Source organism: Plectropomus leopardus, chromosome 17 (assembly GCF_026936395.1).
Source record: "Plectropomus leopardus strain MGB_pleo_1.0 chromosome 17, ASM2693639v1, whole genome shotgun sequence".
Lineage (NCBI taxonomy): Eukaryota > Metazoa > Chordata > Actinopteri > Perciformes > Serranidae > Plectropomus > Plectropomus leopardus.
Window position 1 is genome coordinate 22,616,952 of NC_142192.1, and position 13,075 is coordinate 22,630,026.

At 38.0% G+C, this 13,075-nt stretch overlaps 1 protein-coding gene and 1 pseudogene across 4 annotated transcripts; both read left to right on the forward strand.

The window, feature by feature from the left end:
• Nucleotides 1-11: 11 nt before the first annotated feature.
• On the forward strand, nucleotides 12-4,845 carry LOC148186656 (cortexin domain-containing 1 protein pseudogene; annotated as a pseudogene). 2 transcript variants are annotated; one of them, XR_015779405.1, is made up of 2 exons: nucleotides 12-2,873; nucleotides 4,422-4,845. The product of XR_015779405.1 is annotated as a cortexin domain-containing 1 protein pseudogene, transcript variant X2 (transcript). The 2 variants fall into 2 exon arrangements; XR_015779404.1 differs by having other exon boundaries at nucleotides 12-2,572.
• A 984-nt stretch (nucleotides 4,846-5,829) lies between these two features.
• On the forward strand, nucleotides 5,830-11,885 carry LOC148186657 (histone-lysine N-methyltransferase SETDB1-B-like). Of its 2 annotated transcripts, none has more exons than XM_088090551.1 (8): nucleotides 5,830-6,194; nucleotides 7,380-7,493; nucleotides 7,889-8,242; nucleotides 8,412-8,579; nucleotides 8,661-8,862; nucleotides 8,995-9,068; nucleotides 10,354-10,544; nucleotides 10,641-11,885. In XM_088090551.1, exons 2-8 carry the CDS (start codon nucleotides 7,397-7,399, stop codon nucleotides 10,746-10,748), a joined length of 1,194 nt encoding a protein of 397 aa, XP_087946677.1. In that variant the 5' UTR covers nucleotides 5,830-6,194; nucleotides 7,380-7,396; the 3' UTR covers nucleotides 10,749-11,885. The 2 variants fall into 2 exon arrangements, with proteins under 2 accessions (XP_087946677.1, XP_087946676.1); XM_088090550.1 differs by having other exon boundaries at nucleotides 5,831-6,194; nucleotides 7,889-8,245.
• Nucleotides 11,886-13,075: the final 1,190 nt, after the last annotated feature.

Sequence of the window (13,075 nt, forward strand, 5' to 3'; positions counted from 1 at the left end):
AAATTCCAGATGTGATTATAAATTGAAAACTGGTCAGATAAAAAAGCAACTTCAAGACTTCATTTTAGGCTTTAGGAAATGTGGGATCTGCTTTTATTTTTAACCTCTTAATTAACTGAGAAAACAATGAATAAATTTTGTTTTCATTCTCTTTTGTTCTTAAAATTCCCCAGAAGTTCTAAAATCCTATAAACATCCTATAAAATCCAAGTTATGTCCTATGACATCAAATGTTTTGGGACATACTAAATCTTTCTCTGGCATACTAAATAGTAGCCTGTAGTAGTTTGGGTTTTGGAGCGCACAGTCAGTCACTGTGGCAGTGGAGCAAACGCCGTCTGGCAGCAGCACCATCCATCAGTCACTGGTTCCGCTGGTGTAGAGTGGACCTGAGGGCTCCACGGAGTCATTACAATATCAGATGGCACAGTGTAGTGATGACACACTGAGCACCACCTCGCTGGCACACCTTTGGAGGTCAAACAGATGCTTTTCTATTCATGTCCTAAAAATCCTAGAAACCTCGCAAAATCCGAGATTTCCGACATTTCTAGGATTGTAGGAGTCAGATGGATAAAAAAAATCTCAGATTTTTGGAATCTGAGAGAAATTTTAGGATTTTTGGACATTTCTAGGAACTTATAATGTTTTGGGGAATGCCCTAAAATCCCCAAAACGCTCTAAAATCCTAAAATTGTCCTTAATTCCTAAAAACCTCCTAAAATCCTTGAAGTGTCCTAAAATTCCTAGACACCTCCCAAAGTCATAGAAATGTCACAATACCCTAAAAAACGTCCTAAAATCCTAGAAGTATCTTAAATCGTGGAAATGTTCTAAAACCCCCAAAACATCCTAAAATCCTAGAAATGGCCCAAAATCCTACAAACGTCTTAAAATCCTAGAAATGTCCTAAAATACTAAAAACGTCCTTAAATCTAAGAAACCTCCCAAAGTCCTAGAAACCTCCTAAAATCCTAGAAATGTCCTAAAATACTAAAAACGTCCTTAATTCTAAGAAACCTCCCAAAGTCCTAGAAACCTCCTAAAATCCTAGAAATGTCCTAAAATACTAAAAACGTCCTTAAATCTAAGAAACCTCCCAAAGTCCTAGAAACCTCTTAAAATCCTAGAAATGTCCTAAAATACTAAAAACGTCCTTAATTCTAAGAAACCTCCCAAAGTCCTAGAAACCTCCTAAAATCCTAGAAATGTCCTAAAATACTAAAACCGTCCTTAATTCTAAGAAACCGCCCAAAGTCCTAGAAACCTCTTAAAATCCTAGAAATGTCCTAAAATACTAAAAACGTCCTTAATTCTAAGAAACCGCCCAAAGTCCTAGAAACCTCCTAAAATCCTAGAAATGTCCTAAAATACTAAAAACGTCCTTAATTCTAAGAAACCGCCCAAAGTCCTAGAAACCTCCTAAAATCCTAGAAATGTCCTAAAATCCCCAAAACATCCTAACATCCTTTGGAGCGCACAGTCAGTCACTGTGGCAGTGAAGCAAACGCCGTCTGGCAGCAGCACCATCCATCAGTCACTGGTTCCGCTGGTGTAGAGTGGACCTGAGGGCTTCGTGGAGTCATTACAATATCAGATGGCACAGTGTAGTGGTGACACACTGAGCACCACCTCGCTGGCACACTTTCGGGACGCAGACCAATGCCAAAAATCTCTCCGATGCTTTTGTAATCATCTCAGAGTGAAAGAACCCATCAGCCTCAAAGTTTCACAGCAGCCTCTTTTTGAATCCATCCTAACAGAAATCTTCTCGTTGCTCTGCCACTTTCACCTGCAGTATTTTGGCCGCAGTCTTAAAGGCCTCCTTGGCTAATTGCATATGGAGTGGGATCACTTTACCCCTCTGCCCCGCTCTCCAGCCTCCACACTTCTTGTCACTGGCAGCCTCACTGTAACAATCTCCATTTTAAAGCGGCAGGGTCAATTTCCAGCCTGCTCTCGCATCTGGCTCTGCAATTTAATTGCTAATGCGTCTCCTGTTTCTGCTGCTCCAACGTCTGGGCTTTCCTAAACACACCCCCCTCCTGTGTCCAGTCTTACTACTCCTCTTTAAATCTTTCTTGTCCTTTCTTGTTACGCCTCCCTTCCTTCCTGTGTTTTCAGCCTTGTGTAATGAATAAGCTCAGTGTCACCTTAAGGTGCTTGAGGTATAGGGGTGTGAAGTCCAATTGCTGACAGCGGTGGAGGTCCTTGTGACAGGAGAACAAAGGCCGAGGGGTGTTTGATTCACTTGTGAACTGTGTAGACCGTTATTCAATTCCTGCTTAAGTATTAATAAAGGCTTTACACGCCAGCGGGAGGTCGTAAGGTGCAAGTGTATGCTTGTGTATCTTGCATGTGTGTGTGCAGGAAGCTAATTTGTGGGCTGCTCATTTTTCCTGAGATGATGATTAGAGGAGGAGGACAGTAAAGACTCTGGTAACTGATGACTGTCTTATGTAACTGGAGAAATAAGGAGACTCGGAGGGATCCGGGACGGAGGTGCTATGAAAGTTTTTCAAAGGTTTGGACGGGCGGTGGAAAGACAAACACCTGATGACACTGAAGAATGGTGAGTTTGAGATTATATCTTTTTGTCTTTATGTGTGTATTACTTGTTTTTTCTTAGAAATCAGGAGTTGCTGTCAGCTCTTGCTGTGGTTAATTCATTTTTCAAGCAAGAAATATCAAAATTTATTACTAGAAAGTTCAGCATTTGCACTGTTTTTGTTTTATTAGATGGTCAACCAAACATTTTGGGGATTTGGACTGTTGACTGCACAAAACAAGCAATTTGAATACAATATTTTGCAGAGATGTGGACTCGAGTCACATGACTTGGACTTGAATCAGACTGGGGTCACAAATTTAAGGTTAGTCTTTAGTCTTGACTTCACAATAGGGATCAATATTTGGGCCGATATTTGGCATTTTGACGATTGTATCTGCATTTTATCTAAATGATCACCAGTAAAATTAATTTAAAAAATGAAATGAAAGTTTCAGCATGGGAGGAACTTTTACTTTGTAAAACCTCAGGGAGGCATTTTTATATGTTTTTATCTAAATATTCACTTGATTTATTTGAAAAAAAGTTCCTGGGAACTTGCTGTATATGATGTGGAAAGTTTCAGATTTGATTAAACATTTGCTAAAGGCATTTAAACAAAGTTTTGTATTGGAGTTTGTTATTTTCCAAATTCTGAATATTGATAGAAAGATTTTCATTTTTATTGTAGATGCATTTCGGTTCCAAGTATCGTTCTCATCAACTACTGATAATCAGTATCGGTATCGGCCCTGAAAAACCAACATCAGTCAACCCCTACTTTACAAAATCAAAAAAAAACTTGCAACTCAACTTGGACATAAACACCAATAGTAACTTGTGATTTCACTTGGACTTGATTCTTTTGATTTGAAAATACTTGGTACCTTCCCTCAAGCCTAAAGAATTAAAACCATCATATATTTTCCTTTCATAAATCAAACAACATTAACGTCAGTAATTCCCAGCAAGTTGACACTTTTTTCCCCTGATGATTCCTTTTGTTTGAACTAATCCCACAGCACCCAGTCAGGTCGCCTTACTGGGCGCCAGTTGGAAAAAAAATATACCAAAGATAATTTTGTTCATGTATAAAAACAATGCAGTGGTCAACAAAAAACAAATTGCAGTATGCAAAATGTACAGGTCAGAAAGTACTAACAAGGAAGTGAATACTTCTAACAGAGTTGTTTTTCACAAATAAAGACAGATTTTAAAATGTATTCATGAATTTTGTAAATGTAATATATTATAATTCTGTTAAAATGGCCTTACATTTGCTAAAGAGCATATTATGGATTGTTTAGGACTCAAAACTTAAAGTTTGGGGTACCTAGTAGCTCAGTTGATAGAGCGGATGTCCCATGTACCGAGGCTGAACCCTCGCTGCAGTGGCTGTAGGTTCAATTCCAGCCTCGGCCCTTTGCTACACACTTAGACTGTCCTATCAATTAATGGCTAAAAAGCCCCCAAAAATCTTTTTTAAAAAAACCCCAAAAAAACAACTTAAAGATTAGGACTCAAACTTAGGGCATGGGACTTGTTGGTCTTGACTTGGGACTTACCTGTCTTGATTTAGGTCTTGACTTGGGACTATTTGGGACTTACCTGTCTTGACTTGGGACTACTTGAGACTTGCCTACCTTGACTTTGGGCTTGACTCAGAACTATCCCGTGTTGACTTGGGTCTTGACTCATGACTTGCCTGTCTTAACTCGTGCCAAGTGCAAGACTTGAGACTTGTGACTTGAGACTTGAAAAATAGTTACTTGGTCCTGCATTTGCTCTGCAGGACGCTGCAGTAACTTGGTCTGCATGTTAAACAGGATGCTCAAAACTGTCTGTCTTTCTGATTTGTATTTCCAAAATCAAGTCATCACCATCGTCTCCGGAGCATGTGTCCACACACCCCTAGAGCGCTGCTGCTGAACTGACAGGTCAAAGGTCAAAGAAGGATCATCAGTCATCGTTGTCCACATGGACCAGGCCGCTCACCCCGCCCCGCCTCCGTTTGAGGTGGACGTGGACTTGGGCTTCGCTCTCTTCTTCCTCTTCCTCCTGTGCTTCTTCCTGCTGGTGACGGTGGTGCGCTGCGCTCAGACTGTGGTGGATCCGTACGGCTCCATCTCTACCTCCACCTACCAGGAGGAGCAGATCACCTGAGAGAAGGAGAGAGAGGAGGAGGTGAAGACAGTCAGGAGTAAGACTCTGCAGGACAAAGAGCTACGTCATAAATAACGATGTCCTGATCACGTTCATTCACCTCTGATAATAATAATAATAATATAATAATATGATCTGAGTCTGTTGATATTAAGCAAATCTTAGGTGCAATTGTATATTTATTATGTTAGATTTATTTATTTTTTATATGTGTGTGTGTGTGTGTGTGGGGGAGGGGGGTTATTAGAGGGTGTTAACATTTTTAAATTTAATTTCAGTTTCAAGTCAATTTTATTTGTACAGCACATTTCATACACATTTAACCCTCTGAATCCACAGCGAATTGGTTTGATTTCTTTCAAAAACACAGACGGAAAAAGGCATTGACAAACTTGACAAGAAATGTCCTGCAAATTGGCAGAAATAAGTAATAGGTGATAAAGAAAATGGCCTGAAAATGTGTTTATTATGTATACTGTCTTCTTTGGTACTCATGGTTTCAGTAAAGTGATTGAATGATTGAACTGTGGAGAATCTTACAAAGCGGACATTGTGAGTGCTATGTCCATGTTGCCAGAAGTTTAAACATATATACTGGTATGTATGCATTATCTCCAGCAGGTATCCAGTAGTCTGGTTTTATACGTCCAAAGAACTTCTGTAAAAATGAACTGAATGGTAACCAGACTGGGCCTCTAATGGAGACAGACATTTATTTGTCAAAATGTGTCGCCACACCCAGCTTGTAAAAAGGACTGGGTGTTTAATTGGGACTAGGCTTTTATTTGATGTTTTTGCTTTTCAAATGCAGTGGAGTCAAAGTATTACGTTTTTAAAAAATACTCAAGTAAAGTACAGATAAAAACTTGTCCTGAAGTGCAGAACTTAAGTAAATGTACTCCCTTGTTGTACACTGCTGCCAATTACATTTCAAAAGCAACCTTTTTAACACAACTCAAAACTGAGAAAGCATGATGCAGTGCCATATAGGCTACCCTATGCAGGAAAACAACATTTCTGCCCCTTTTTAAAATGATTTTCGCTCCTGCCAAACAAAACGCTGCAGAACAGCTGGTGGCGCTGACGCATTATTTCGCTGTTTTTCTACCTTAATAAAAACCCACGAAGAAGAAGCGGCGGACTGCAGATGAAGACACAACAACAACACAAGTCTAAAATGGAGGAGACTGTCGTGGATATGTTAATTTCGTATTTTGCAGTCCATTAGCAGAATCAATTTCCAAATCTTTTTTGCATGATTTTCATTCAGTGACTTAAAATCGAGACGCCGGTTTGTCCGCGCGCGTCTTAAACCTGCTGTATATTCAGAGCTAAGCTAGCAGTGCCGGCTGTTGGTGTTAGCCTGATAGCTTCAGCAGCCAAACGTTGCGTCAGTCACAAAAACACACAAAATATATGTTTTGCACTGTGTTGTGACTAAACTTTTGTCCATTTCAAGAGGATATTAAGGACACGACAACAGGTAAGCAGCGAGTTTTTAATACGAACACTTAACGCTAAGCTTTTAGCTTTTAGCTTTAGCTCACGGCAGTTGGTGTAGTTCCTTAAATTAATGTGAACGACAAATGTTTTGGTCGTTTTAAAAGATTAAAACACATCAAAGCTCCTGCGGTCATCTCATATGAAAATATCTACTGAGTGTCTCTAAAAACAGTCAGAATTTGTTAATATCCTCATCGCAGTTTTTACCTGCTGTACCTGCACATTTACCTGAAGCTAACAGTTATAAGCAGTTACAACGTGCAAACTCATATTTACAATTACCAGCCTTTTTTCTGTTAAAACAATAATAATCATAATAAAAATAATAATCAGGAGCATGTAGAAGTGTTAGAAATGGCAGCCAATGCTAAGTATTGTTAATTTATATTTGCTGTGTTGAGGAGTAGTGTATGTAATTAACCCTTTGAAACCTGATCAAATTGGCTTGATTTCTCTCAAAAACGGATGAAGTAACAAAAGAAGAAATAATCTCAAAATTAGCAAGAAATCATTAAAAAATGTACAAGTAAATGAACTGAAATTATAATTTTTTTTAAAAGTTTTAAAAACCAAACAAACAAAGAAATGACATGGAGAAAGTGCTTAAAACAATTTAATTTACAAATCTGTATTTATGATAATGCAAATAGTTTGCCCTGAGCTTTTTCCCATAGCTTTTTAAAATAATTTTCTAAATTCACTAATTCCCTGCAGTTGGTGGAACATTCTTTACCAAGATGGCAATTGCATTTTTTTTTTAAAAAAAACGATAGTTATACGCACATCTCGTAGGTGTAAGGCTTTCAAAAAACAACAACTTTAATGAGGAAAAAAAGGACTGCACACTTAGTCCATGTCACACAAGTTTATTGAATCCAACGTTATTATAGAATAATTGCCTTTTTCCCATGATTTTGAGAAAAATCGCATTACTTTTTTCAGGGTTCAAAGGTTTATATACTTATGAAAGGTGTTTAAAAGTAGCACACGAAAAGTAATGCCACTCAAGGTTTCAAAGAGTTCAGTAGTTTAACTACATTTTGCTGCAGTTTGCTATTAGCTGAACTATGTTCACATTTGCATAGTTTTTTGAGTAGTGAAATGACTTTTTGCTATTTTTTGTAATATAACCACTGAAACTAAAAATGATTTTGGGCCATAAAAGAAAAAGTTACAGAGGTTATGGAGGTGGACGAGATGAGAATGCCGGAGCTCCAGGAGACGAAGGAGAGGGTAGAAATCAAGATAAAGACAGACCCTGATGAAGAAAGAGATGATGGTGAGCACGTATTTGTGTTATTGAAAAATAAACATGTTCGTTTTTAAATAAGTTTGACCTTATCATCCAAAAAGTAATCTACCATTTGCTTTTTTGTCAAATTTATAACAAAGTTATGTCCTAAATTATAAGTAAAAAAAATTCCCAACTCCAAAATGCTTTGTTAACTATACATGAGATAAACAAGCTCCAAATTCACATATTTGAGGAGTTGGAACTAGGAAGTATTTGATGTTTTGGCTTGAAAAATAACCAAATTACTCAGTTATCAAAATGTGTGCATTGATTTTTAACTAATGGTTTAATTGTCTGATCATTGCAGCACTAGAATGTAATAATCTTTGCTTTGGGGTTTGTGTTTCACACACAGTTTCACCGCTGTTTCTTCTTTGCAGATAATATGTGTGATTCTCCATGTGGGTCTGTTCCCTCCACAAATGAAACCCCCGGTAAAGAGACGCATATGGAGGACGGTTCTGACTCTCTCAGTTTAATAAAAAAAGCGGTGGTGGTTTTGACCCGGCTCCCTGAATATAAGATCAGCGCCCTGCGACCACCAACGCCTCAGCAGTTCTACAGTGAAGACGAATCCCTCAGCAGCTCGGATTCTGACATGCAGTGGGAACCAGAAGATGATTCTAGTGATTCAGATTTCTCTCTCGCACAAAATAAACAGAAACCTTGCAAACACGCCAAGAATGACACAACAAAGAACAACAACAACAACAACAGCAGCAGCAGCAGCAGCAGTGGTAATGCTTTGACCTGAACATGAACCCCACTGTCACTCACAGAGGGAAATAGCAGATTAATCGCCACTCGTATGCATTTATCGTAAAATTCCCTTGACTACTATTTTACAGTCTGTCAAGCTCGTGTTTTTAAACAAAAACATTTTGTGTTTTTCCGTGTTGTCAGAACCAGGACCCATTATAGTATCATCAGCTTTTGCTCATAGCTCCAATGAAACGACAAAGGTTCGTCCAAACCTGCCAGAAGAAGAGGTCAAAGTGGACATGATTGTCCTGGCCAGGAAGAGATCAATGCGGTGGCAACGTGGGAAAATAGTGGATATTGTAACAAGAGGTAAGAAAATTTGTCTTTTTGATGTAAAATGCTGATGTTTAACAAAGGTGATTTAACTCATTGACGTTTTGCTCCTTGCAGAGGATGGACGGTTGAAGTATAAAGTTTGTTTTGAAGAGAAGGGGAAGAGTCTGGTGTCTGGACACCACATTGCCTTTGACAGCACTCCGAAGCTGGAGCAGCTGTACGTCGGCGCTCGCGTGGTGGTCAGGTGTCAAGATAACAAGTTCAGGTTCCGGCCTGGTGTTTTGGCAGAGCTCCCCAGCAGAAAGAACCGCTTAAGGTGTGTGTTTGAATGTTTGTTGCTACATCTATGAACCACCAGAGCTTCTGAGCAATTTCAGAAGAAACTCATTTCTGTTTTCTTCAGCGAAGGTTCGATTTGCTGTAAAAACACTTTTAAAATTTTTTCCAGGTTCTTGATCTTTTTGGATGATCACACGCCGGTCTATGTTGGCTTACCTTTGTTTCACCTGGTGTGCAGACCACGTAAGTTTGGCTGTTTTTATACTCTGACCTGTGAGATTCTGTAAATTCTCAAATCATGTCCAGGGCTTTTATTTATCTACCACAGAGAGAGACTGGCCTTTATTTGAAACATGCTCTCATTAAAGAAAGACCTTTATTTCTAATTACCTGTTTTGTTTTATCTGTCAGTTATTTATTTAAAATGAATTATTTTTTAAGGTACTCTGCAGAGTTTTTGACCTATAATAGCAGGATAGAGCAGCTATGAGCAGGTACCCACGTTGTTTGTATTGTGCACATACAACAGGTCCCAAATCTATGCTACATTCAAATAATCACGTTGACTTTGGGGGGAGGTGCCTAGGTATATTAACGGTGGTTTAAGTATATTTTGCTATCCATTTTAGTATTTTTGTTCAAATTTTTTTAAACTAGTCTGAGACAACAGCGCCGTCTGCAATCATTTTGTTAGTGAACAATCTCCCCGCTCGCCATCTGTTCTGTATCTGTGCGTTGTGCTTCTGTGGCCGAAGCAGAAGCACCCAAAAGTGCCAATGTTGTGTTGAAGTCTGTCCCCTCATCGATAAGTGTTTCCCTCTTGGTAAAATGGTGCTTCCCGAAATTCCAGAAAGCGTGGGGTCCTTTTCTAAAAGCGCTCCAGACCCTGTAAAGTCTTGACTTTTAGGTTCGGCTTAACCACGCCGCACACAATTCATTCACTCAAAGTGTGGCAGTGAGCTCATACTTAGTCCAGTACACTCAGGAGAGGGAATATTTTGTACATTTCTGTGTATTGTTTTGTTGAACTTTTCTGGTTTTTTTTTGTCACCTTTATTTATGTTTACTCAATCCACGTTCTTTTACATTGATGGCAGCTGCTGTTGATATGCTTATCTCATATTCCTACAATGACTGTTCAGCACTACACTTGTGATATATACTGAGCTTTTTCACTAAAAAAGATTTAGTTTAAAAAGAAAAAAACAGGTGCTTCCTGGAGCCCCCCTCCGTCTTTATAATAAACAATAATGTAAATTATCTCGTTATCTACAGCAAAAAAAAAAGCATAAGAATAATCTATTATAAATGGCATAAAGGATATATGTGATAGACAATATTTTGATTCTAAAAATGTTAAAGTATGCATACCGTGCTCTCTAACTCTTTTGATTTTCCTGCCCCTCTCAGCCTGCTGTTGTTGAGTTTTCATTTACTCAGATTTTTAGCCCCCACCTCCTTATATGTACATTAGAAGAGAAAGAGTCATTTTTGTCATTTTTAAATTATTTATTATTATTTTTAACAGAGGAAAATGTTTTGGACGACGTTCCAGACAGCCCTCACAAGTCTTTCATGACACAGTACCTGAAGGACTGGCCGTACCCACATTTAACCCAGTACAGGGCCGGACAGACCCTCAATGTGGAGTTAAATGGAAGCCAGCAGAGGTGTGAGGTGCAGGTGATCGACTGCAGCATAATGCAGGTCGTTTTTCTGGTCAGTATCATTTAACACTGCTGTTGTTTAAACTTCTCATGCCACTTTAGATTTGATTTTTGTGGTAAAATATTGTGTTTTTTTTGTCATTTGCAGGAAAATCAGCATAAAGAGTGGATCCATCGAGGCTCCATGCGACTTGAACACATGGCTAGATTTTTGGAAATGAAAGGAGCGGAAGAACGCAACAATGATTCTGATTAAAAGTCCACAAACACAGGAGGAACGTGGCTCTAGAATATAAAAATAAATACATTTTCAGTAATATTCAGCATTGTCACCTTGAAGTGATGTGCCGTTGGGATTTACGCTCAAATTTGCAGTTAAGAGATGAACACACTAATTACTCAAGCCCGACATTTGATCCAATCTGATGTTCTTTGGTTTTCTTTTTTCAGACTTAAAGCAGATGTAATTATTTGGTGGTTTATTGTGTTTTCAACTTAAGTTGTGCACCATTAAAACATCGTGAACAATTATCATTTTCAGTTTTTCCCAGAAATATCAAATTATGGCAGCAAACTCAAGCGGTTGCTAATTCAAACAAACAACCGTGCATGTTGCAGACAACAACATTAGCTTTGTGTTTTATTTTCATTTTTGCAGAGTGACTAACCAAGCCCAGATCAGTGATTTAAATGATTCAATTAATGCTCTGTGAATTAAAATAAAATACAAAAGTGAAATTAAATACCAAAAACATTTTTGAAAAAGTGAAGGAAGGTGCTACGTGATGTTTTTTTTAAACATTTTTTTATTTAATTTTGGGAAGCTGGAACGACAGAGCTGGAATTCACTGTAAATGTTTTTTGTGTAACATCCTGCAGTTTTATCAGTTTTATTTTTTTAAAATGTCCTATTTACATCACATTTATTTAACTGATGCTTTTATTCAAAGCAATTTGCAACAGGGACATTCAACTGTGTTGGTACATAAACAAAAATTGAAAAGATGCATGCAACAAGAAAGTGCATCAATTTCATCAAATATGCTCAAGTGTTAAATTACAGACAATTAAAGATGAAAAAAAGCTGAAAGTGTGTCAAGCTTCTGCTGTCCTGATTGTGAAGCCAAGACAGCCAACAGTTGTGACTTGAGCAGCATTTGTGTTTATTCTTGTAAACTGTTAAAAAAAAAAGTGGGAACAAATTGTCCACCAAAACTCCAACAGGTTAGAGATTATTTATCGTATGCACTTTAGAGTCAACAGCATTTTCCTTCCTTGTTGTGTTTCTCCCTTCTAAGCATCCAGTTTGACTCCAATGTATGTAAATGCTTTGTTTTGTCTGTCATTCTGTTGTTTCTTTTTGTAAGTAATAAACATAAATAACGCAGGATGACCACTGCTCCTCCTGACTTTATCTTGACGAAGTGTCAGTGATGGGAGAGATTTAAGCACACACTCAGGTCTATGTAGTGTGTGCTTCAGCCTACAGGCGTCAGTATTACACTGTTATGCCAGATGTTTATTTTTTCATGTCTTATTTTGAGTTTGGGGTCTTTGGTTCATCCCCTGGTACCCCTCTAAATCCTGTTTTTTTTCTAATGGTTTGGGGATCTCTGAGTAATGATGCCTTCAGAGCCTCATGATGACATTTTATGTTACTATAAGGTGCTTCCTAATTGTATGTTTTTATGCCTGTGTGCCGGCAACAGCCATGACTGACTGGAGGCATTATGTTTACGGGTTACAAAGCTAAGAAACGGGTTTATTTTGGATCAACCCTCAGAAACCTGAAATGACATCAGATTTCTAGTGCTGCGCTCAGAACGCTTTTTGCATGCACCTGAACAAAAAATTGGTTTAATTTCCTGAAAATCCTTTTTTAAGAAAAGAGATGGAGGAAAAAGTGTTCTTAATTAAAGATTAGGAAAAATATCCAATGTATTGATTTTTTGAAACTACACCCCCCTCCCCCCTTAAACCCCTTTTCTTATATGTTTTTCTTTCACATATATATATATATATATATATATATATATATATATCAGCATCAGAATCAGAAAAAGGTTTATTGCCAGGTATAGTTAACACAATACGAGGAATTTGTTCTGGTGGGTTGGTGCAACATAAATATAGAAAAAGAAAACAGATAAAATAGAAGATACAAATATAAAATATAAAATATAAAAAGTACAAGTCTTACAGTGCAAAACAAAACAAGTAACACAAGTAACAGTGTAACAGTGCAAGAAACAGAACCATGGAATTAAAGTATATATATATATGAGATATATATGATCTCCTGATATAGACCATGGATGTATTATAAGGAAGTCATATAGACTTGTTGGTGTCTGTACAGGCACAGAGGGCAGCAATGAGCTCGCGGCTCGTTGCAGCAGCACGAGCCGAAGAAACATCTACAGTAACATCTGGGCCCGATGATTATTTTTGCCCTCATTCTTGCCTTCAAGGCATATTTATCATTGTTAGTATCATCACATTTATATACCTTTTCACTTTTTTGTTGAATTTTTATTAGAGCATAGCTTTGCTAGCTCAAAGCAGCTAGCCTAATTAGGTTGA

Excerpts from the sequence above, each read along its gene's own strand:
- LOC148186657 (XM_088090550.1), top strand. The coding sequence starts at position 7,397 with ATGGAGGTGGACGAGATGAGAATGCCGGAGCTCCAGGAGACGAAGGAG. Across the intron at positions 8,863-8,994 it reads AGCAGAAAGAACCGCTTAAG|GTTCTTGATCTTTTTGGATG; the intron begins GTGTGTGTTTGA and ends AATTTTTTCCAG. Across the intron at positions 9,069-10,353 it reads TCACCTGGTGTGCAGACCAC|AGGAAAATGTTTTGGACGAC; the intron begins GTAAGTTTGGCT and ends TATTTTTAACAG.